The 23,650-nt window shown below is 61.0% G+C and overlaps 3 protein-coding genes across 4 annotated transcripts; 1 reads left to right on the top strand and 2 right to left on the bottom strand.

Annotated features, from left to right (window-relative positions):
* Positions 1–8,336: 8,336 nt before the first annotated feature.
* Positions 8,337–14,017, top strand: EPS8L3 (EPS8 signaling adaptor L3). The gene is made up of 16 exons (XM_071449924.1): positions 8,337–8,377; positions 8,456–8,529; positions 8,612–8,676; positions 8,801–8,956; positions 9,967–10,104; positions 10,177–10,253; positions 11,379–11,503; positions 11,600–11,664; positions 12,209–12,283; positions 12,372–12,520; positions 12,614–12,823; positions 12,902–12,998; positions 13,090–13,203; positions 13,332–13,411; positions 13,511–13,643; positions 13,876–14,017. Exons 1-16 carry the CDS (start codon positions 8,337–8,339, stop codon positions 13,891–13,893), a joined length of 1,617 nt encoding a protein of 538 aa, XP_071306025.1. The 3' UTR covers positions 13,894–14,017.
* Positions 14,018–15,163: 1,146 nt separating this feature from the next.
* On the bottom strand, positions 15,164–18,319 carry LOC139601122 (glutathione S-transferase Mu 1-like). Its single transcript, XM_071449889.1, has 8 exons — positions 18,209–18,319; positions 17,165–17,240; positions 17,006–17,070; positions 16,835–16,916; positions 15,874–15,974; positions 15,660–15,755; positions 15,472–15,582; positions 15,164–15,390 (listed from the first exon to the last, which is right to left on the bottom strand). Exons 1-8 carry the CDS (start codon positions 18,239–18,241, stop codon positions 15,295–15,297), a joined length of 660 nt encoding a protein of 219 aa, XP_071305990.1. The 5' UTR covers positions 18,242–18,319; the 3' UTR covers positions 15,164–15,294.
* Positions 18,320–19,590: 1,271 nt separating this feature from the next.
* Positions 19,591–23,595, bottom strand: LOC139601121 (glutathione S-transferase 2). 2 transcript variants are annotated; one of them, XM_071449887.1, is made up of 8 exons: positions 23,450–23,595; positions 23,209–23,284; positions 22,679–22,743; positions 22,523–22,604; positions 21,202–21,302; positions 20,599–20,694; positions 20,418–20,528; positions 19,591–19,763 (listed from the first exon to the last, which is right to left on the bottom strand). In XM_071449887.1, exons 1-8 carry the CDS (start codon positions 23,483–23,485, stop codon positions 19,668–19,670), a joined length of 663 nt encoding a protein of 220 aa, XP_071305988.1. In that variant the 5' UTR covers positions 23,486–23,595; the 3' UTR covers positions 19,591–19,667. The 2 variants fall into 2 exon arrangements, with proteins under 2 accessions (XP_071305988.1, XP_071305989.1); XM_071449888.1 differs by lacking the exon at positions 19,591–19,763 and adding an exon at positions 19,772–20,300.
* Positions 23,596–23,650: the final 55 nt, after the last annotated feature.

Genomic DNA, 23,650 nt, shown 5'->3' with positions numbered 1-23,650 from the left:
CTTGACCCTTCCCCTCCTTGTCCGGCTGTCTGTCTGTCTCTGCCCCACACGGGCAGGGTGGTTCTTGGGCTGCCCACGTTTCAAAGGACGAGTCTGGACTCTTCAGCTTTTCGATCTTCAGATTGTTTATTGTTTCTTATCTACAAAATTTTCTGTCTGCCCAACAGAGGTCTGATCTGCAAGGCAGCCAAGGGCACTCTGCCCACCCACGAGGCCATCATGTCTTTTTATACTAAAATCTACGTACATGATATTTACCTTTATTTTCCAATACCTTCCACCCATATTAGCAAGTGCACCCTCACCATAAACCAACCCCCAAGTGCCAACATCACCACAGGAGATGGAAGACAAGAAGAAGAAAGAAGAAGGACGAGACACGCCCTGATCCCTCCATCTTGTCTCCATAACCCCCCTGTACCAAAAACCTTAAAGTTTATATTTCACCCTATAAATGTGTCCCTTTTACACCCTTCACTCTAAAGTGATTCTCATGTCCTCAAACTGCTGTCACTTCTGTGGATGGATCAAAATCAAGCCACCAAACACTCCTGGCAACATTCCAGGATTTCCGAGACCCCCAAGGGTTCTCTCGGTAACTCTGGACATTGGGAATGATGTGCTGAGTTCCCACAGCTCCTCACTGGTTGGCCCTCACCTGTCCCTCCCCTCCCCCTGTCCCCAGGGCTTAAAAGGACACGAGACCATGTGGCCAGGGTCTGTCTGGAACTGTTACCACATTCAGAGGTCTACCATGCTACAATAAAACTCTGGATTTAAGCTCTACGGCAGAACCCGCTTCTTTTCTCTTCACCGTCGCCTGAACCTTTTCCACCAAAGGTAAACTGAGTTCCTACTTTGCCTGGATTTGTTCTGGGTGCCCAGCTGCAGCACCCAGCCGGCCAAAGGTGTCTCTGCAGTGAAAACACCACAGCTGCAGCCTTTGGCCCAGCAGCGAGGCCAGACCAAGCCAGGCACAACACACCCGGAAACATTCGGGGCCCAATATTTAATAACCAACCACGTGTTAAACTGCAATGTGGACTTTTTAATCCAATTACACAAAACCACCCAAACCCATGGAGAAGAAGGTGAAGAAGAAGGAGCAGCCTCCACCCTAAAACCTCCATTTCTTTATCTATATTACTCTATTCCAAACCCTTAAACTCTAAGTTTTCCACACTGTGATGTGACACACTTCAACTCAAACTCCACACCCACAATCCCAGTTCCATCATTCCATTTTGGAAGCTTCTCCACGGCCTCAGGTCAATGCAGTGTTCTCCTGGGGGTCAGTGCCTGGCAGCACAGAAAGTCTGAAATTCTCAGCATCCAGGGGGGGTTCCAGCAGTCACAGTGCTCCTCCCCCTGTCCAAACAGCCCCCAAACACCTCCTGGGAGCCCTGTGCCTTTCTGCAACCCCTTCCTGCCCAGCTCCCACCCAAGGGAGGAAGGACCCACGGACGGTTCCGATGACGTGGGAGGAGGAACCTGGGCAGTTCCTCCGTGGGCTCTCCCCACCCCACACCCCACTGATGGCATCTGCTCCCCCTTTCACAACTTCCTCCAGAGCTTCTCCCGCGAGTGCAACACCCCTGACCCGTGCTGGGAGTCACGTTCTGCACCCATCCCCCTCACAGGCACCTCGTGGGGGTTCCTGCTGGAACCCTGGATGCTGAGAATTCCAGACTTTCTGTGCTGCCAGGCACTGACCCCCAGGAGAACACTGCATGGACCTGGGGCCGTGGAGAAGCTTCCAAAATGGAATGATGGAACTGGGATTGTGGGTGTGGAGTTTGAATAGAAGTGTGTGATATCACAGGGTGGAAATCTTAGAGTTTGGGGTTTGGAATACAGCAATATATATAAGTCAAGATGGATGTTTTAGGGCAGAGGCTGCTCCTTCTTCTTCATCTTCTTCTTCACCTTCTTCTCCATGGGTTTGGGTGGTTTTGTGTAATTGGATAAAAAAGTCCACATTGTGGGCCATGGGTAGTTGGTTATTGGGTTAAAAGTAAAAATAATTCAGGTGCCATTTCTTGATTGCACAGTTTATCCTTAAAAGGCCCTGTAGAAAGAGAGACAGGGCTCCATTTTTAGTTTGTTAGAGTGAAGTGCTGCAGAACTCAGGGTTTGTGAGACTGTGACAGAGATAAGAACTGATAAACATCTGAGTCCCAACAAGAAATACCATCTCACACATTGAATCCTGACCTTGGCAGAAAAGAAGCAGAAGAATCTGCAGGTTCCCAATCCAATCCCATCACCCACGGGGTCTCCAGGAATGCTGACCCAGCAGCACATTCCCATGGGAAGGGAACCCACCCATTCCACCCCACCACAGCATCGCCCTCCTGGCTGCAGCCCCCACAGCCCAGCCAGCTCAGGGGGCCACGAGGCTTGGCCTTCATCCACCTTCATCTTCATCCCTGCAAAGATGCCATGGAAATGGGATTTTTTTCCCCCTGGAAAAGCTACCACTTGCACCCTTGATCCCATTCTGCTCCCCACCATGGCCACAAGCTCAGTGTCCCCAGGTTTGCCCATGGGGATGTTGGGTTTGGGTCTCTGAGCAGCTCCAGGTGCTCCATCCAGCCAAGGAACTCACCTCATTTTATTCCAGGGAAGAGTTGGGATTCCTGAGCTTTGCTGAGCACCTTTTGCTGTCATTCCAAAACCCCACTCAGATCTCAGGATGGAGGATTTGGGGCTCATCCCTAAATTTTGGGGGATTTAGAGTTGGAGGAACGTCCCAAGGCTCAGATCCCACTACCTGAGAGGTGCTGCTCTGGCAGAGCAGGTCAGGAATTGTTTGGATTGGGTTTGTCCCTGAGTTGGGAAGTGATGAGGAGGAGGGAAGGGCTGGGAAGAAGGATGGAGGGGTAAAGAAGACACCAGCTCTTCCATGAGGGAATTCATCCCAAATGCCAAAATTGGAGGAGAAAAAGCCAATTTCCATTTTTCCTTGGGCTCCCTTGGATCCCGGCACATCAGGGGATCTCCATGCTGAAGAGGAACATGGAATAACTGTGGAGCTGTGACCTCCCTCACCTCTCTCCTCATCCTCTCCCACCCAACCACGACTCCCAGACCTTGCTTACCCCGAAATCCATCCTTCCCCTGGCTCCCAGAGCGTGGGAAACACCTCCAAACCCTCTGAGGATCCTCAGGGGCTTGGCCACCCCCAAATAGGATTTAACCTGCTCATTTGCATGCCCTCGTCACCTCTAATTAAATCTGTGTGGTGCCACAGTCCTTCCAGTCCCCAGTCCCCCTGGAAATCCCCAGGCTGTGCTGCCAGGATGATGGATGGTGGGAAGAAAACAGGATGGGTCCCACACACAGGAGTGGCCACGGGCATGTTGGTTTTTCCCTCTTCACACTAAAAATAAGAAGGTTGGTGCAGGTTTGTGGCCAGAGCCATGGGGCTGTGGAGGAAAACCAGCTCTTTGTGGCCACAGGGCTCCTGGCCTGTCCCTGGCCTGGGATCACAGCCCAAGATCACCCAAGTGATGGATCCCCTGTTGTGTTGTGATTTCAGGGTTTACCTCAGAACCCCGGGTCCCTCCCCTGATCATTCCCTCCCAGGTGTGTCAGTCCCCTCTCCTTCCCCTCCCAGCACTGTCTGTCAATCCTGGCATTCCAGAAGGGCATTGAGTGATTGGCAGATCCAAAGGATGCCCTCTACCCCTGGGGGCATTGGGCCATCCAGGTGTCCTTTGTCCCTTTGTCCCTCCCCTCCTGTCCCTGCTTGGTGCCTCCCTGCCCCTTCCCTGCCCCTCTCCCCGGGGTTAAAGGAGCAGCAACCACGGGCTCAGGGAGTTCTGTGGGAGCTGGTGCTGCATTCAGAGGCCTGAGGGCCAGAATAAAGCTCTGGATCCAAACCCTCCCTCAGAACCGACTCCTTTCCTTCACCATGGCCTGAAAGCTTCTCCACAGAGGGAAACCTGAGGAGCAGCCCCTGTTATGGGGGGAAGCTCCATCCCAGCACCACCAGAGCTCCTGCAGGCCTGGACTTGTCCCCACGTGCCAACTGCAGCACCCAGCCAGCCAAAAGTGTCTGTGGGGTGAAACACCACACACCCAGGCAGCCAAAAGTGTCTGTGGGGTGAAACACCACACACCCAGGCAGGCAAAAGTGTCTGTGGGGTCAAACACCACACACTCAGCCAGCCAAAAGTGTCTGTGGGGTGAAACACCACAGTGCCACTATTTGGTTCAGCAGCAAGGGCCAGACAAGCTCAGGCATGTCCTGTTCAGCTATATTGGTAAAATTCCAATATCCCCAATGCTCTGCAGCATGTGCAGCTCCCCCACTGAAATCCAAAAATAATTCTATTTCAACCTCCTCAAAGCAAAAAGCAATGGTGTGAAGGTCACGGGGCTCCAGCCCGGAGCCACCAGCTGTGTCCAGCTGTGGACACCCCTGGCTGAGCCAGACATGGGCACATCACTCCCAGGGTCCCCCAGGTGTCACCCACTCAGCACCTGCATCATGCTTTGGAAATGGGAGAGGGGAAACAAATCAGCCTCCAAGGATGGGGTGGGGAAGCCAAAGGGTTAAAAACTCCCCAGGGATTTTGTCCTGTTGCTCTGGAGAGATGGGGTCAGCAGCACATGGGAAAAGCAGGATCAGCCAGAGCCATGTGGGCCAGGAGCCCCAGGGCTGCAGAGCCCACAGGGCTGAGACCCCCAGGGATCCTCTTGGGGTGACCCCAAGGGTGCCCCAGGGAATGAGGGGTTCAGTGGCAGAGCTGAGATGGGACCTTCAGGGACAGGAGAGGACGTGCAGCACCCAGTGACAGCCACCACAGAGGGACCAGCAGGGCATTGGGGACCTGGCAGGTGACAGGGACCAGCAGGGTGAGAGAGGCTGGCAGGGTGACAGGGACCAGCAGAGGGACATGGGACCAGCAGGGGACTGTGCCAGGGTGGCCATGCCAGGGTGGCCATGCCAGGGTCACCATAGACCAGGATGACAATGCCAAGGTGACCATGCCAAGGCGGCCATGCCAGGGTGACCATGCCAAGGTGACTGTGCCAGGGTGGCCATAGACCAGGGTGGCCATGCCAAGGTGGCCATGCCAGGGTGGCCATGCCAAGGTGGCCATGCCAAGGTGGCCGTGCCAGGGTGGCTGTGCCAGGGTGGCCATGCCAGGGTGGCCATGCCAAGGTGGCTCTGCCAGGGTGACCATAGACCAGGATGACAATGCCAAGGTGGCCATGCCAGGGTGGCCATGCCAGGGTGGCCATGCCAAGGTGACTGTGCCAGGGTGACCATAGACCAGGGTGGCCATGGACCAGGGGCAGACCAAGCAGGATGTGGGGGCAGGATGACATCAAGGTGTCACCAAGCATCCTCTGTCCTTTCCTGTGTCACCCCAAAACAGCGTGTGAGCCCAGCAGCTGTGGCAGTGACAGTGACATTGGCTTGGCACTGCCACCACCGAGGAGTCCCCTGGAGGGCAGGATTTGTGCATTTGTGCATCTCTGGGAGGCACCACCCTGGGCTGAGCTTTGTGCCACGAAATCCGTGCCACGGCCAGCACTGCTCTCACCCAGGGACTCTGACCCAACAATTCCCCAGCCCCTGAGGGGTTAAACGTCCCCAGCCATCCCCAAATGACGAAGAGACGCTGGTCCCCAGCAATTAGGTGACAGATGCGGGTACACCGCAGCCCGGGCTGGTGACGTGAGGACGGATCCAGGCTGGCTGGCGGTTTGTCTGTCCCTGGCTGGCACCCAGCCCCCGGAGCCACCGCAGCTGCTTCCCGGCCCCTCATGGCACCTGGCCGGGAGCGATGTGTCACCGGGAATTCCGGGCCCTGCTGCTCTGTGGTGCCCCTGTGCCTGGCGAACCCCCAGAATGCCCCGTGGTGTCCCCAGCGGGACGGGGTGATGTCCCCACCGCTGTCCCCTCCCCAGGAGCAGAGCAGGGGCGCAGCTTGAGGCCATTTCCCTCCCTAAAGAAGCTGCGCTTTGGGGTCAACTCACAGATTCTGCACGTTTTGGTGCTGGGGGTCCCCAAAGCTGAAATGGGAAAAGATTTCCTGAAATGGGAAAAGATTTCCCTGAAATGGGAAAAGATTTCTGAGTCTCCAGAAGGCTCCGAGCCCCTCCCTGGGGGGGTTGGTGTCCCCTGGGGGCTTCCCGAGCCTGGGGGGCACAGCTGGGCTGGGGGTGCGCAGGGAGTTGCTGCCTCTGACTGGGAATTGAGGAGAAAAACAATAACAACGGGGTTTGGAGTGAATCTACAGCCGGGGCCGTTCCCAGTTTACCCAGTGGGGTGACTGGGAGGAGCTGGGAGGGGGCGGGGCGAGCTCTGTCCCTGTCGGGGGGGGCACGGCAGTAAATCGGGGGGGGGGGGGGGGGTTTGGCTTTTGAGGGGATGCAACCCGAAATCTCCCACGGGGACCACAGGTGGCCCCTTGTGCCACCCGAGAGTGTCACCCAAACGTCCCCAGCGCCAGGGTGGCGTCAGAGGCGCTGGCAGGACCAGGGACCCCGCACATCTGGGGCTCTGCACGTCTGGGGGGGGCTGCACACCTCGGGGAATCGATCGCACATCTGGGGAGTGTCACACACCTGGGGAACCCCATCCAGGGACGGCTGCGCCTCTGAGGGGCTGCACATCTGGCGAGGGGTCCCACATCTGGCGCTCCCCCCGTGCAGGGTCGCACATCTGGGGGGGTGACACACCTGGGGGGGGCACATCTGGGGGGACAGATCTGAGGGTGACACGTCTGGGGGGGTGACACATGTGGGGAGGTCTCACATCTGGGGGGTGACACGTCTGGGGATGGCACATCTGGAGGGGTGACACATCTAGGGGGGTGACACATCTGGGGGGGTGACACATCTGGGGGGACACATCTGGGGGGGGTGACACACCTGGGGGGAGGGCACACCTGGGGGGGTCCCACACATCTGCTGCTCCTCATGCGGGGTGGCACATCTGGGGGTGACACACCTGGGGGCGGTCCCACATCTGGGGGTGACACACCTGGGGGCGGTCCCACATCTGGGGGTGACACCTCGGGAGGGGTGACACGCTTGGGGGGGGGGGGGGTGACACAGCGGGGGCCGCGGGAACGTGCTGCCCCTTCGTGGCCGCAGTGGGGACTGCACCCTGCCCCTCCCCGGCCGGGGAAACTGAGGCACGACCGGCGCCCCTTGGGGGGAATTCCCGGCTCCCCAATACCCGCTCCCCTCGGTTCGGCCCGTGAGTGTCTGCCCGCTGTCCCTGAACACTCCCCAAGGGGGTCGCCTGCTCCGTGTAACACTGGGGGATGCCAGGGTCCCCCGTGGTGGGGTCGGTTTGGTCCACAGACCTGGGGAAAAAAAGCAGAGAGGAGGTGAGCAGGAATGTGACAGCCTGGGGGACTGGGGAGCACAAATGGGACCCTCGGGGACACAGGGGACACGGCCCAGCTGATCCATCACCGCCTAAATTGTACCGGAGAAGCCAAAAGGCTTAAAATGAACCCAAACCTCACAACCCTGTGCTGGGAGAGGTGGCTCAGTGGGTCACTCCAACCCCAGAGACACGACCCCGGCCACCCCGTGTCCCCCCGGCCACCCTGTGTCCCCCCGGCCAAGCGGACCCCACGGCTCTGGGGATGATGATTCCTGCATCCATCCTTCACCCAAATCCTGGACCCTCACCCCGGCCCCGGCCCCGGCCTGGCCACAAACCACCCTGGGAGGATTTGCCGGGCAGTGACAGCTTCGGGGTGAGCCCGGGCTCGCCCTGCGGCCAAGGGCACAGAGTCCTGCGGGTGACAGGGTGACAGGGTGACAGGGTGACAGGGTGACAGGGTGACAGGTCCCTGCCTGCCTGCGGGACGTCACCGCCGCCCAGCCCCGGGGCGGGGGACCTTGGGGACAGCCTGGGCCTCATTCCCCGCTGGATGCCCCGGGGCCAGCACGCCCTGCCGCGGGTGGGGGTGCCAGGGTGATTGCGGAGGTGGTGGCGGTGCCAGGTGCTCGTGTCCCCAGCGTCCCTCCCCCGCTTTAACGAGAGGGCAAAGAGCAGCTGGGTGCGGTGCCGGTGACAAGCCCTGTCCCCTGCCCTGTCACCGTCCGCAGGCACGGCCCGAGCAGCAGAGCCAGCACCGAGGTGAGGGGGACACCCCGGGGACAGCGACCCCATCTCGGGACAAGGGGGGGACGGGGGACCGGGATGGAGCGGGGGGACTGGGGAGGGAGGGTCGGGGCGGTCACCTGAGCCAGGGCACCGCCCGGGCTGGGGGCCTGGGGACACATCGGGGGTGACACAAGGACCGTGCCCAGGATCCCACAGCAGGACCCAGACGCTCTGGCTGCTCCCCGGCAGGATGGGAGACCCCGTCGGCCGCTGGAGCAGCAGCCCCTCCCGGTGAGCGCCACCCTGGGCACCCCGAGGGCTGGGCGGGACAGGGGGACAGGGCGCGTCAATGTCCGTCTGTCCGTCCAGGAGCGAATATGACGACAGGGCCCCGCTCCGACATTCCAACAGCTTCGCCCGCCTCACCGGGAAGGGCATTTACAGTGAGTGAGGGCTGCACCCCAAAAACCCCTTCAGCCCCCCCCCCAGCTCGTCCCTGTCCCCTCACCCTGCCTGTGCCCTCAGACCAGCGCAAGGACTACGGGCAGACCCTGCTCAAGCTCCACAACGATTTCCAGCACCACGTTGAGGTAGAAGCCCCCCCCAAAGTGCCCCGCGCCCCCCGGTCTTGCCAGGGGCCCGTGTGACACCGTGTGACACCGTGTGACACCGTGTGACCCCGTGTGACACCGGGTGACCCCCTGTCCCCCCCAGCACCTGCTGACGGTGCCCCTGGAGCGGGAGCTGCGCAGCGCCGAGGATTCCCTGAGGCGCCTGAGGGAGCTGCAGGAGCAGGGCCGGATCTGGGGCCAGGACGTCATCCTGGAGGTCACGGACCAGGAGCTGGTGCTGAGCGATGTGGAGAGCAAGGTAACCCCCAAACCCCCCCGGACAGGGCATCCTCTGAATCCTGGCACTCCCTGGGCTATGGGAACCCCCAAATCTCTGGCCAGGGTATCCCCTGAATGCTGGCACCCCAGGCTATGGGGAACCCCAAATCCCAGACGCCCCCTGGGCTATGGGAAGCCCCTGAATCCCGGTATCCCCTAAATCCTGGGACCCCTGACTATGGAAACTCCCAGATCCCAGACTCCCCCTGGCTATGTGATACCTCCTGGCCAGGGCACCCCCTGGATCCTGGCACCCCCTGGCTATGGAACCCCCAAACCCCGGTACCCCCTGGCTATAGAACCCCCCAAACCCCGGTACCCCCTGGATATGGGAACCCCAAATTCCGGCGCCCGTGGCCAAGGTATCCCCTGAATCCTGGCACCCCCTGGCTATGGGAAACCCCGGTACCCCCTGGCCAGGGCATACCCTAAATCCTGGCACCCCCTGGCTACTGAACCCCGAAATCTTGGCACCCCCTGGCTATGGAACCCCCCAAACCCTGGCACTTCCTGGAATTTGGAACCTCCAAATTCCGGTGTCCCCTGGCCAGAGTATCCCCTGAATCCTGGCACCCCCTGGCTACTGAACCCCCAAATCCCTGTACTCCTTGGCTATGGAATCCCCCAAATCCCGTTACTCCTTAGCTATGGGAACCCCCAAATCTTGGGACTCCCTTGCTAGGGGAACCCCAAATTCCGCTACTCCTTGGCTATGGGAACCCCCAAATCCCGGCCGCCCCCTGTCCAGGTATCCCCCACCCCCAGCCCACCCCACTGCTCCCCACCCTGGCAGCTCCTACAGCCCGGGCACCCCCAATCTGGGCACCCCCCAGCCTGGCACCCACAGCCCTTCCCCAAACCCTGCTATCCCCCTCCTGTGCCACCCCAGCACCCCCATGAAACCTCACACCCCACAACCCCGACCCCACAATCCCCCCGCACCCCTTTAACCCTTTCCTAGCCACTGATCCCCCGTGTTCCACCTCGCAGGAGGAGCTGGAGGCGTTCCCGCTGGGAAGCGTGCAGGGATGCTCCGCCGGGCTGGACAACGCCGTGCTGGCCATCAGCGTCCAGGAGAGGAACCCGGCGAGAAGCAGCGTGCTGCTCTTCCAGTGCGAGCGCCTGGGGGTGAGCCCTGAGCGGGGAAAAACGGGGGGCAGCCCCCCGGGACGGGCTCTGACTGCAGCGGCTCCGTGCCAGGCAGAGACGCTGAGGAGCAGCCTGGAGAAGGTGCTGAGGCAGAGGAAGGAGGAGCAGAGCAATCGCTACAGGCACAGGTATGGGGGGTAAGTGGCTCTGCGGCCCCTCCCTGGACACAGCTCGGCCGGGGCCAAAGTCTCGCTCCCCAAAGTTGTGGTGAGTCTGGCGGTGGGGTCTCCTTGTGGTCCCAAAGCCCCCCAGAGTCCCCCCTGCCTGTGGGCAGAGACACAGCCCCACCTGAGGGGTGAGGGGGGGCCCTTTTCCCAGCGCCCCAGCTCCCGGCTCAGCGCCCCCATCCTGCCCCACCCCATAAACACAAACCCCCCCACCCCATCCAGGGCTCAGGGCCCCCATCCTGCCCCACCCCATAAACACAACCCCCCCATCCTGCCCCACCCCATAAACACAACCCCCGACACCATCCATGGGCTCAGTGCCCCCATCCTGCCCCACCCCATGAACACAACCCCCCCCCACCCCATCCAGGGCTCATCCTGCCCCACCCATGGGCCCGACCCCCCCATCCCATCCACGGGCTCAGTTCCCCTCCCACCCCCTCTTCCTCATCCCCGTGGGCACAGACGCCTCCCCCGGCACCCACGAGCTCGGCGTCCCCTCATCCCCACGGGCACAGAGCGTTCCCCACCCCATTTCCCATCACTGGCCTCCTCCTCCTCCCCCCCCACACCCACAGACCCCAGACCCCACTCCCGGAGCCAGCCCCGCTCCTGCCCCACACACAGACCCCTGTCCCCCATCCCGTACAACCCCCCCGTGCTCAGCTCACCCTCTGTCCCCCCCACCCCGGTACAGCCGCCCCAAGCTGGGGGGGGGGCTCAGCTCAGCCTCTGCTCCCCTCCCTCCCCGCTGCCCCCGCAGCCCCCCGGACCTGCCGCCCAGCCCGGCCCCCCCGTACGCGGCCCCGGAGCGCTGGGCAGAGCCCCCCGAGCCCGACCCCCACCCGCCGGCCTGGCGGGGGCCGCTCTCCTCGGATCACCGTGAGTCGGGGCCGGGGCAGGGAGGGAGCGCGCCGTGCCTCAGTTTCCCCAGAGCAGCGGTGACGCTGGGGATGTCCCCAGGTGCGCCGCAGCTCCCGGAGGTGTCCCGGGGCCGAGCCCCCGACCAGGCCGTGCCCGAGGCGGACCGGGACGTTGTAAGTGCCCACCCGACCGACCCCTCACCCCTGACGGGCTCCCACCCAGCACCCACCGCCCCCCGCACCCACAGGAGGTCCTCAACCACGTCCTGGGAGACCTGGAGCTCTTCGTGGGCCGGCTGAAAACGGCGCTGAGCTCGGCCAGCACGAAGAAGAAGCTGAAGAAGCCAGGTGGGAAGGGAGGGGAGGGTCCCCGGGGGCTGCTCGGGTGCCGGTGTGCCCAGCCCGGTGCCCAGCCCGGTGCCAGCCCCAGCTGTGCCCCTCCAGCGCTGCCCCCAAAGGATGAGTACACGGATTTCTTCCAGAAGGTGAAATACGCCCTCAACCTCTTGGTAGGTGGCGTTGGTAGGGCTGGAAGGGGCGGCTGGGGGTGGGGGGATGTGGGGAAGGGGCTAAATGGGAACTGGGGGGGCTGTGTCGGGAAAGGGGGGCGCTGGGGATGGGGGGGGGCTCAGTGGGAATAGGGGGGTGTGGGGATGGGGGATTGCATGAGAATGTGGGGCTCTGTGGGGTGAGGGAGGTGTGGGTGAGCCGAGGGGCGCTGTGGGGTGGAGGGGCCATATGGGGACAAGGGTCTGTGTAGGGATGAGAGGTGGGGGTGGGCTGGGGGACTCTGTGGGGCTGGGGGGGCTTTGTGAGGACAGGGGGGGCCCTGTGGGGCTGGGGGGGCTGTGTGAAGACAGGGGGGCTCTGTGGGGCTGGGGGGGCTGTGTGAGGACAGGGGGGGCCCTGTGGGGCTGGGGGGGCTGTGTGAGGACAGGGGGGGCTCCATGGGCCTGGGGGGGCTGTGTGAGGACAGGGGGGGCTCCATGGGGCTGGGGGGGCTGTGTGAGGACAGGGGGGGCTCTGTGGAAACACCTTCCCCCCCCCCCATAGGGACGGAGCCACCCCTACGTGCGGGAGCCGGATCCCCCCGAGCTGCTGCGCCTCATCTTCTCAGCTCTGTCCTTCGTGAGTGCCCCCGGAGCGGGTCCCACGCCCCGAAATGCGTGACACGGGTGGGGATCACCCCTCAATCCCCCATCCCGGTGCCCTGCAGGTGCTCGGGCACTGCCCCAGCCCCGGGCTGGCCCCGGACGTGCAGAGCCCGCTGCTCCTGCCCGAGGCGCTGCAGCTCCTCGAGGAGACCCTGAGCGATGACGATTACGGCGTCTGGAAGAGCCTCGGCACCGCCTGGAACAAATCCAGGTGGGCTCCAGCCCCCGACACCGACAAAGGGCGCTCTGGTTTTGAGGGGGGGTCCCAGCGCTCACCGCGGTGCCTCCCCCCCCGATGTTGTAGGCCCGAGTACCCCAACAGCGACCGGGTGCCCGCGTACACCCCGGTTTTTTCGGACGGGTGGCTGCCCCCCGTGATGGAGCAGGAGCGCCGGGGGAGCCTCCAGGACGCCCCAGCGCCTGCCTCAGTTTCCCCAGTTCAGTCGCGACCTTCCCGGTCCCTGCCCCCCGCACAGGCACCGGGCAGCGCCTGGAGGGACCATCCCGGCCAGGAGTGAGTGTCCCCCTGTCCCTGGCCTGCGGAGGCTCGGGGCAGGATCTGGGCACTGATGCAGCCCCTTCCCACCGCCAGATCCCCGCTCCCTGCCCAGGGGCTGGTCCGAGCCCTGTACGACTTCCAGGCCAGGAACTCGCGGGAGCTGAGCGTCAGGAAGGGGGACACGCTGCAGGTGGGAGCGGGGCGGCACCTCCTTGGGTGGGGGACACAGTCGGGACCCCGCGGTCCTGCCCTCCAGCTGCCCCCCCTTGTCACCTGCCCAGGTCCTGGACCAGCAGAGGAAGTGGTGGCTGGTGCAGGACGAGTGGGGGGACAGGGGACACGTGCCCGGCAACATCCTGGAGCCCCTCCCGGAGCCGGGGCACAGCTCCAGACAGGTGGGGGACCCCTCTCCCATCCCTTCCCCTCTCCCATCCCTTCCCCTCTTACCCCCCCCCAGCAGGGGGTGGCCGGCGGTACCGCCACGTCCCCTCCCTTTGTCCCCTCCCTGTGTCCCCCGCTGCAGGACGGTCCCCCCACCCTGCACCCCAGCTCCTCCCCGGCAGAGGTGACAGCCTGGCTGATGGACAAGGGCTTCTCGCGGATGTAGGTGGTCCCTTGAGCCCCCCTTCCCCGCCCAGAACCCGCCTGGGTCCATTTGGGGCTGGGGGCGAGCCCGGCTCACCCCTGCGCCCCCCATCCCAGCACGGTGCGGACCCTGGGGGTGCTGCGGGGACACGAACTGCTGCAGATGAGCCCGGCCGAGCTGCGAGGGGTCTGTCCCGAGGAGTGGCGCAGGATCCTCTTCAAGCTGTCCCCGATCAGGACATCCCTGGGGGTGAGCACTCCCGCCCCCGTACCCCCACCCATCTCGGGACCCCCGGCCCCACGCCCCCTCCCCACCCCCGGGCTGACCTTGGGGGACCTCCCGGCCCAGGGTGTCCCTGTGGCTGTGGGACCCCCGGCCCCTCCTCACTCATGCGTGTGGGACCCCCGGGCTCGGGCTGGCCATGGGGGGGGGAGGGACCCTCATCCCCACGCCCCCTCCCCTCCCATCCCTTTCTCCGCAGATCGGTCCCAGGGACTGAGCCACCGAGGCCACGCCGATGTCCCCATCACGTCCCCGCCCCGGAGGGAGCACCCTGGGAACGGCTGGACCTGGGGGCGAACCCACTCCCAACATCCCGCCTGGCCCCCCAAGGCAGAGAACGGCCCTCCCAAAGGAAGGAGGGGGGCAGGCACCCCCCCCGGCGGGCTCGGGCACTGCGAAGGGACTTTGCACCCCCAAAATGTAAAGCGACTGATGTGGAAAATAAAAGTGTCAGCAGCAGGGTGTGCACAGTCTGGAGGGCACCCCGGGGCAGGGAGAGGGACAAGGGGAATAGGGGAATAGGGACCAGGGGAATAGGGGAATAGGGACAAGGGGAATAGGGGAATAGGGGAATAGGGACAAGGGGATAGGGACCAGGGGAATAGGGGAATAGGGACAAGGGGAATAGGGGATAGGGACCAGGGGAATAGGGGATAGGGACCAGGGGAATAGGGACAAGGGGAATAGGGGAATAGGGACCAGGAGAATAGGGACAGGGCAGGGAGAGGAACAAGGGGAATAGGGGAATAGGGACCAGGGGAATAGGGACCAGGGGAATAGGGACAGGGCAGGGAGAGGAACAAGGGGAATAGGGGAATAGGGACAAGGGGAATAGGGACAAGGGGAATAGGGACAAGGGGAATAGGGGAATAGGGACAAGGGGAATAGGGGAATAGGGACCAGGGGAATAGGGGCAAGGGGAATAGGGGAATAGGGACAAGGGGAATAGGGGAATAGGGACAAGGGGAATAGGGACCAGGGCAGGGAGAGGAACAAGGGGAATAGGGGAATAGGGACCAGGGGGATAAGGCCAAGGGCAGGAAGGGGGACCTATCATTTCACCCCCCGCAGCACCCAAGGCACATCCCTGGTCCCCATCTCGGCGAGCCGATGGCAGCAAGGGGCCCCGGGGACAGGGCTGTCCCCAGCCCACCCCGCTCAGCACCCTGGGTGGGTGGCAGGGCACCAACGCTCCCTCCCTCCCCCCCGGCCTTTGTCAGGGCTGCCTCATTAAAGCTCATTAGGAATGTGCTAATGAGGAGCGGGGGCGGGAAGAAGGGAGCCGCGGGGCTCCTTTACCCTGGGAACAGCACCAGGCTGAGCTCCTGCCCCAAACCAACCCAGCCACACTGGGGACTGGGTCCCATGGGGCAGGGACCCCCCTTGGGGCAGGGATCCCCCCTCACCTGACACCCACCAACCCCCCGGCCACAGGTGGGGGGCACTAAGGTGACCCCCAACACCACAAGGCCTGTGGGGGCTCAGGGTGCCACATCTAAAAATGATTTATTGCCTTGGGGGGCATCATGCCAGTGGTGCTGTCCCCCCCCCAAGGGTGGAGGGTGCTGGAGGGGCTGGGTTAGGACTCCCCCCACCCTCTGAGCCCCGAGCTGAGCTCCTACAAGTTCTTGTTGCCCCACTTGGCCATTTTGTTGTTGATGGGCATCTTCTGGAAACGGCTGGACTTCAAGTAGGCAGCCACCTTCTCCAGAGCCTGGGGACACACACAGAGGGTCAGGGGTGCCCCCACCACGGCAGCCCCACCCAGGGGTGACCTCGGGGTGCCCCTGCTCACCCCAAAGCGCTCCACAAAGTCCTTGAGATTCTTGAAGGGCTCCAGGCACTTGGGCTCAAAGATGCGGTTCTGATCCAGCACGTCGAACATGAGGAAGTCCACGAAGGTCAGCTGGGGACATCGGGGGGACACAGTGAGGACAAACCCCCTCCCCAGCCCCTCAGCCCCCTCGGGAGCCCTGGCAGTACCTTCTCCCCTGCAAACCACTTTCTGTCCCCCAGGAAGTTGGAGAAGAGCTTCAGTTTCCCCGGGAGCTGCTCCAGGTAGCCCGGCTTGAGCTTCTCCTGAGGGAGGAGGGAAGGGGTGAGGATGGGCAGCCCCAGACTGCCACCCTGGGGAGCACCCTCCCAGTCTGGGGTCCCCAGTGCTGGCACGGGGTCCCCCAGCCTGCAGGACACTCACAAAGTCAGGGTTGTAGCAGACCATGACAAGGCTCATGCGGAAATCCATGATCTGGTTCTCCAGCATGTCCACACGCAGGATCTCCTCCTCTGTCTCACCACCTGCACAGGGAGGTCAGCACTGGGGGCCCAAACCCTCCCTGACCCCAGCCCCACTCCTGCCTGTGGGTCCCTTTAAGCTCCAACCTGCACCCCAGTCCAGCTCCAGCCCCAAACCAAGCCCAACTGAATCCCAATTCAATTCCAGCCCTACTCCAATCCCAACTCCAACCAAACTCCAATTCCAGCTCCCATCCCAACCCTAAGACTAACCCTACTCCAACCTCAACTCAATTCCAACCCTACTCCAACCCCAACTTCAATCCAACTCCAAACTCACTCCAAGCCCAAATTTAATCCAACTCCAGCCCCATTCCAAACCCAGTTTTAATCCCACTCCAGCCCAACTCCAAACCCACTCCAACCCTAAATTTAATCCAACTCCAGCCCCACTCCAATCCCAACTCCAATCCCAAATTTAATCCAAATTCCAAGCCCACTCCAGTCCCACTCCAATCTCAGTTTTAATCCCACTCCAATCCCACTCCAAACCCACTCCAGCCCTAACTCCAAACCCACTCCAACCCCAAATTTAATCCAACTCCAGCCCCACTCCAATCCCAACTCCAATCCCAAATTTAACCCCAACTCCAATCCCACTCCAGCCTAACTCCAAGCCCACTCCAACTCCACTCTAATCCCAGGTTTAATCCCACTGCAATCCCAGGTCCAATCCCAGCTTGAATCCCACTCCCATCTCGACTCCAATCCCAACTCTAAACCCACTCCAGCCCTAACTCCAGCCCCACTCCAAGCCCCAATTTAATCCAACTCCAGCCCCACTCCCAGCCCACTCCAACCCCAACTTTAACCCCACTCCAAGCTCACTCCCACCCCTCTCCCACCCCCTCTCCCCCACTCACACATGTTGTGCTTGCGGGCGATGTAGCGCAGGATGGCGTTGCTCTGGGTCAGTTTGGTGGGGCCATCGATGAAGTAGGGCAGCTGGAGGGACAGAGGGACATGGGGACAGAGGGACATGGGGACACCAGGACAGCCAGACAGCCCCAGCCCCCCCAGCCCCTGACACCTACGTTGGGGAAGTCCAGCCCCAGCTTCTCCTTCTCATTGATCCATTGGCTCTTATCATAGTTGGGAGCTGCAAGGGAAGGGGGGGTTTGGGGGATGTTGTGTCCCCCTAAAAGCCCCAAAAGAGGCTGAGGGTGGTGTGGGGACCCCCTGAGCCCCCTCACCTTCCCCACAGCTGTAGAGTTTGTCCTCATAGGGTGTCTCTGTGTACTCCAGGAGCAGGCGGATGGCGTGGGCGAGCTGGGGAGGGGGATCAGTGAGACACCCCAAAAACAGCCCCCAAACGTGAGCCTGCAGCTGCCTCACACAGGGGGAAACTGAGGCACAGGGGAGGGCAAACTGCCCCCCCTACCTAGCACCCCCAGTCAGCACCCCCTGCACAGGGGGACCCCCCTCCCAAAAGCAACATCCTCCCACCCCCAAGTGCAGCAGGACCCCACAATTCATCCCAGACCACCCCCAAAAGTTCAAGGAGACCTCCCACAGCTTCCCCAAAACACCTGAGGGTCCCCACAGACCCCGCAAGCACCAGAGGGGCTCCCACAGCTCCTCCCAAGGTTAGGAGGGCAGCCCAAGACCCCCCAAAACAACAGAGAGACCCCCACGGACTCGTCAGAGCCCCCCAAGGCTCGCCCCCAAAGACTAATGAGGGAGCCTCATTAGAGCTCATTAGGAATGTGCTAATGAGGAGTGGGGGTGGAGGAGGGGCCAGAGCCGCCTCCCCCAAAACACCAGAGGGACCCCCACAACTGCCCCAAAGACACAGGAGACCCCCGAACACCCCCCTCAAACCCCCAAAAGCCAGGGGAGACCCCCGAAGACCCCCACAAGCCCAAAGGGACCTCCCGCATCCCCCCACAAGATCAGTGGGACCCCCCACAGACCCCTGGCTGCCCCCTAAAGGCTCAGAGGGGTCCCCAGAGCCCCCCCCCCAAGCCAAAAGGGAACCCCAGAGCCCCCCCAAGCCCCCACCCGAGTGCAGCGGAACCACCACAGCCCCCACCCCCGAAACCAGCAGGGACCCCACAAACCCCCCTGAACATCCCCGAAATACCAAAGGGACCCCCCAAATAACCGGGGGGAACCCCGAAAACCCCTTAAATCCCCCCCAAAACGCGCAGGGGGACCCCCGGAGGCGCCTTTGGGGTGCGCGCAGCCCCTGCCCCGCGCGGGGCTGTCCCGGGAGTGTCCCGGGGGTCCCCGCTCACCCCGCGGATGTCCCAGTACCCCAACACCGCCATGGCCGCGCGATCGCTGCCCCGCCCCCCCCGTGACACGGACACGCCCACATGGGGGCGGGGCTTAACGGGACCGGATTCCACGGGGGTCCCCCTTATCCCAGGGGTCCCTCTTATCCCGGGACTTCCCCTTATCCCGGGGATGCCCCTTATCCCCCCTTATCCCGGGGGTCCCTTTTATCCCGGGGCTCCGCGCCCCCCCAAGCTCCGCGGGGCCCCCTTAGCCGAGGGTTCTGTGGCTCCCCCCTGCCCCGCACGGAACCCTCTTATCCCTGGGGGGACCCCCCTTATCCCTGGGGGGTCCCCCTTATCCCGGGATTCCCCCTTATCGGATCCCCCTCATCCCGGGGGTCCCCCTTTATCCCGAGGCTCCGCGGGGTCCCCCTTAGCAGAGGGTTCTGTGCCTCCCCCCCGCCCGCACGGACCCCCCCTATCCCGGGGGCTCCACAACCCCCCAAACCCCGTGGGGTTCCCCCTTATCCCGGGAGTTCTGCGACCCTCCCATCGTCATGGGAACCCCCTTGTCTGCAGGGTTCTGTGAGCGCCCCGAACTCCAGGGGGTGCCCCTTATCCTGGGGTGTCTGAGGCCACCCCAAGTTCTATGGGGGTCCCCCATAACAGGGGGTTCTGTGACCCTCCCCATGCCCGTGGCTTTGTGACCCCCTATATTCCATGGGGTCCTCCCTATCCGAGGGGTTCTGTGGCACACCCCATCCATCCCCACGGCACCACTTTATTCTGGGGGCACTGCCACCCCACAAACTCCATGGGGCCGCCTTATTCTGCAGCCTCTTAAATTCCTTTAAATTCCTATAAATTCCTATAAATTCCTATAAATTCCTCTGCAGCCCCTTTAAATTCCTTTAGCGTTCCCCCTTTTTCTGGCGGAAATTTTCAATCCCCGAAACTCCATGGGAACCCCCTTGTTCTGGGGCTTTGCAGCCCCTTAAATTCCTTTAAATTCCTATAAATTCCTTTTAATTCTTCTGCAGTCCCTTTAAATTCCTTTGGGGTCCCCCCCTTTTCCTGGGGGAAATTTGCAACCCCCCAAACTCCATGGGAACCCCCTTATCCTGGGGGCCATGAGTCCCTCTGTGACCCACCCCTCAAGCTTCATCGGGGTCCCCCCTCACCTGCAGGGGGGTCTCACTATCCTGGGGAGAATGGGGACCCCACCTTGCTCCCCACAGCCTCCACGGGGGTCCCCCTTATCCCGGGGATGTCCCCAGGAATGGCTCCCCCCATCCCAGACCCAGGAGGGTCCCACACCCCCAGGGGTCACCCCACAAATGCGAGGTCACCCCAGCTCCCACCGCAGCCCCTCGGCAGCTCAGGGCACCCCACACGGCACAGATAAGGGAGGGGGAGCCCCCCGAGGTTTATTGGGGAGCTCTGAGGGTGGTTTGGGGGCGCAGGGGGGGTCAGCCCCTCATTCCTTGGTGTTGCACCACTTGGCCGTGCGCCAGAAAATCGGGGTCTTCATGAAGCGCCCCGAGCGCATGTAGGCAGAGACCTTGTCCAGGGCCTGGGGACACATGGGGACACGTGGGGACAGGGACACACCACGGGGACAGGGGTGGGGACACTGGGGTGGCTGGGATGGGCACAGGGACATCAGGGTGCTTGGGACAGGGATGTCTGAGATGGGGAAAGGGACACTGGGGTGTTGGGGACAGGGATGGGGACACTGGGGTGGCTGGGATAGGGACACTGGGGTGGCTGGGATGGGGACAGGGACACTGGAGTGTTTGGGACAGGGATGAAGTGACTGGGATGGCTGAGATGGGGACAGGGACATCGGGGTGTTGGGGACAGGAATGAGAACACCAGGGGGTCAGGGATGGGGACAGAAATGGAACCTGAAGCATCAGGAATTGGGACAGGGACATTGGAGTGTCAGGAATGAGATGGGGACATTGGGATGTCAGTGATGGGGACACCGGGGTGTCAGGGACAGGGATTGGGACACCAGGAGTCAGGGCAGGGGTCACAGGGGTGACAGGAATGGGATGGAGACAAACACCGGGGATTTAAGGACGGGGCTTGGGACAAGGACACAGCACTGAGGTGTTGGGGGTGGTGAGGGCACAGCGGGCGGGGGAATGGTGACACCGAGTGTCAGGGACGGAGGCGGGGCCGGGACACCGCCGTGGCCCCGGGCTGTCCCGGCCCCGCTCACCTCGAAGCGCTGCAGGAACTGCGCCAGGTTCCCCTGCAGCTCGGGGCACTCGGGCACGAACATGCGCTGCTGGTCCAGCACATCATAGGCCAGGAAGTCCACGAAGGTGAGCTGGGGGAGGGCCAGGGGCGGTCAGACCCCACAGGGACCCCCCCAAAACCCCCCAGCATCCCCCACCAACCTTCTGCCCTGCAAACCAGGGCCGGGAGCCCAGGAACCGCGACAGCTCCTGCAGCTTCTTGGGCAGCTGCTCCAGGAACGCCGGCTTCAGCTTCTCCTGCAGGGCAGGGGGGCACAGTTTGGGGGCTGCTCCCCCCAGAACCCCGGGGCATCACCCCCAGTGCCAGGGGTGGCTCAGTGTCCCCACAGGGGGGATGTCACTGATTTATTTGATGGAAAATCCTTTTGCCAGGATTTTTTCTCCTGAGAAACTGAGAGGCCTCAGAAACGAAATGCAAACAATGGTTATCTGCTGCTGTGGGATGCAACAGGTGCATCTGGGGTTGGTCTCATGTGGTTGTTTCTAATTAATGGCCAATCACAGTCAGCTGGCTCAGACTCTCTGGTCAGTCACAAGATTTTGTTATCATTATTTTCTTGCCTTCTGATGAAATCCTTTCTCCTTCTTTAGTGTAGCTTTAGTATAGCATTTTCTTTTAATATAACATATATCATAAAATAATAAATCAGCCTTCTGAAACATGGAGCCAAGATTCTCATCTCTTCCCTCAAACACCACCACAGGGTGGATCTGTCCCCCCGTGGCCCCCCCAGGGGCACTCACAAAGTCAGGGCTGTAGCAGAGCCGGGCGAAATTCATCCTCAAATCCATGAGCTGGTTTTCCAGCAGGTCCACACGCTGCTTCTCCTCCTCTGTCTCACCACCTGCAGGGTGGGGAGGTGTCAGCCCATGTGAAAAATGCATATTTTATGATTGGCTTTTTGCAAATATTAAAATTAATATTATACGTGTTGTGCTAGAAAGTTATGCTGTATTAATTTTTTAAGTAGCGTGTTAAATATAGTTCAGGTTATAACATAATGTTAAAATAGAAACCATGTATGTGAGATATTTTTTTAAGAAAGGAATGAGGCACTTGTGGAGGGGTTTGACAGCTGGCCTGCAAGCAAAGCTGAGTTAATAGAAGTAACAATTGATGATTTTAAAATGTATCCATAGCAAGGAAGAAGGCAAGGCCATCAGCATAGAAACAGATTAGAAAAGATACATGAAATTTTTGTAAACTAGACTACGTGCCTAAGTAGATGTGTATAAGTGCCTTATTAAATTTCTGTAAAACTTTTGCTAATTATATTGACGTTAATTGCTCTGCACCAATGAATATAATAAATTATTGTGGTGTAGTTAATGACTTAAGATCATGCCTTGTTAAGAGTATATAAACTAGAGAACATGCAGAATAAAAAATTTTTGGTCTTGGACCCTGATCATGTGTGTGTCACATCCAGCCTAACAGTGACAGTACTGGCACTAGACAGCAGCCACAGGACACCTGAATCTGTCAGAGAAAGGGAATTTATTGCTCCATTATCAGGAGAAACGAACTTCTTCCTGCCTTGCTCAGTCCTGAAGATACCGTCAGGATTAGGAGGAAGAAAGTGACACTGACCAGACAGAATCCTTTGTTTTAATGGAATTTATGTATCATGTATGAGGTGTATGAATATGCAACAGGCCATTGCTTTTAAGGGTTAATCCTCTGTTGATGTGGGTCCTTTTTCGCACTTATTTTGCCCAGAAAGAGGTACCCGGACTGCCCATAACTCTTTGTTTTTATTGTCCCATATTGTCCTAATCCAAATTGTCTGAATTATTATTACTCTAATTATATTGTTATTTTTATAATAGCAGTAGTATAATATTATATATATAATATTATATATTATATACTAGTATATACTATACTATTATATACTAATATATTATATTATATTATATTATATTATATTATATTATATTATATTATATTATATATATTATATTTTTATTATCATTACACTTTTAAACTTTTAAAAAACAAGCGATTGGCGTTTTTCACAGCCCACCCCCTACAAACCCCAGTGACAGGGACGCCCCCACTCACACATGTTGTGCTTGCGGGCGATGTAGCGCAGGATGGCGTTGCTCTGGGTCAGTTTGGTGGTGCCGTCGATGAGGTACGGGAGCTGCGGGTGCCGGGGGTGGGGGTCAGCCCGGGAGACCCCCCCTAAACCCCCCATACACGCCCCCCATCACCTACGTTGGGGAAGTCGAGCCCCAGCTTCTCCTTTTCGTTGGTCCAGTCGCTCGGGTCATAGTCAGGGGCTGGAGGGGCAGAGAGATTGGGGGGGGGGGGCTCCCCCAGACCCTCTGCCCCCCTCATGGCACCCACAGCACTGGGGGGTGCAGGCATTGGGGGTGTCCGTTCCCCCCCCCAGAATCTCTGCCCCCCTCATGGCACTCACAGCACTGGGGGGTGCGGGCACTGGGGGTGTTCCCCCCCCTTCCCCAGACCCTCTGCCCCACAGCACTGGGGGTGTTCCCCAGTGTCCCCCCCCCGCCCCGGGACAGCCTCTGACCCGTCCCGGGACAGACACGGGAGAACGTTGGCCCTGAGAGGGGTCAAGGTCCTTTCACAGGGGGACAAAGGTGACAGCCCCGAGCTGGCGGGAGGGGGTGGCGGGACACGCTGCCAAGGGGGGGCGTCCCCCCCCTTCTGACAGAGCGGGATCGAGGGGTTGGGGGCGGGGGCGGGGGGGATTTGTGGTCACACCCCCGTGCCCCCCTCACCTGGGCCGGGGCGGTACTGGCGCTCCTGGTACGGGGTCTCGGTGTACTCCAGCAGCAGGCGGATGGCGTGGGCCAGCTGGGGGGCACAGCACCCGCTTTTGGCACCCCAAAGCCCCCCGGACCTCTCCCCCACACCCCGGGACCCCCAGCACCCCCACATCGCTCTGGGACCCCCAACACTCCCCCGGCCGTGCCCACCCCCGTCCCCAGCGTGCCACTGTCACCCCTCGGTGCCACTCACCCCACGGATGTCCCAGTAGCCCAGTGTGACCACCATGGTGACACGCGCCCGACGCTCTGCGAGAGCACGGACCAGGACGGACTGGGACGGACCGGCACAGGACCCTCCCCTGTCCCCTCCCCGTGGCGTCAGCGCTGCAGGCTCAGTGCCCGGGCCTCCCGCCAGCGCTGCCGCTGCCACCGCCGCTCGGAATCCGCCCCC

This window comes from Agelaius tricolor, unplaced genomic scaffold (genome assembly GCF_023055355.1).
Source record: "Agelaius tricolor isolate 1412-34295 unplaced genomic scaffold, bAgeTri1.0.p SCAF_30, whole genome shotgun sequence".
Taxonomy (NCBI): Eukaryota; Metazoa; Chordata; class Aves; order Passeriformes; family Icteridae; genus Agelaius; species Agelaius tricolor.
The sequence above is the reverse complement of the archived record's forward strand: the minus strand, read 5'-3'. Positions and strand labels throughout refer to the sequence as shown.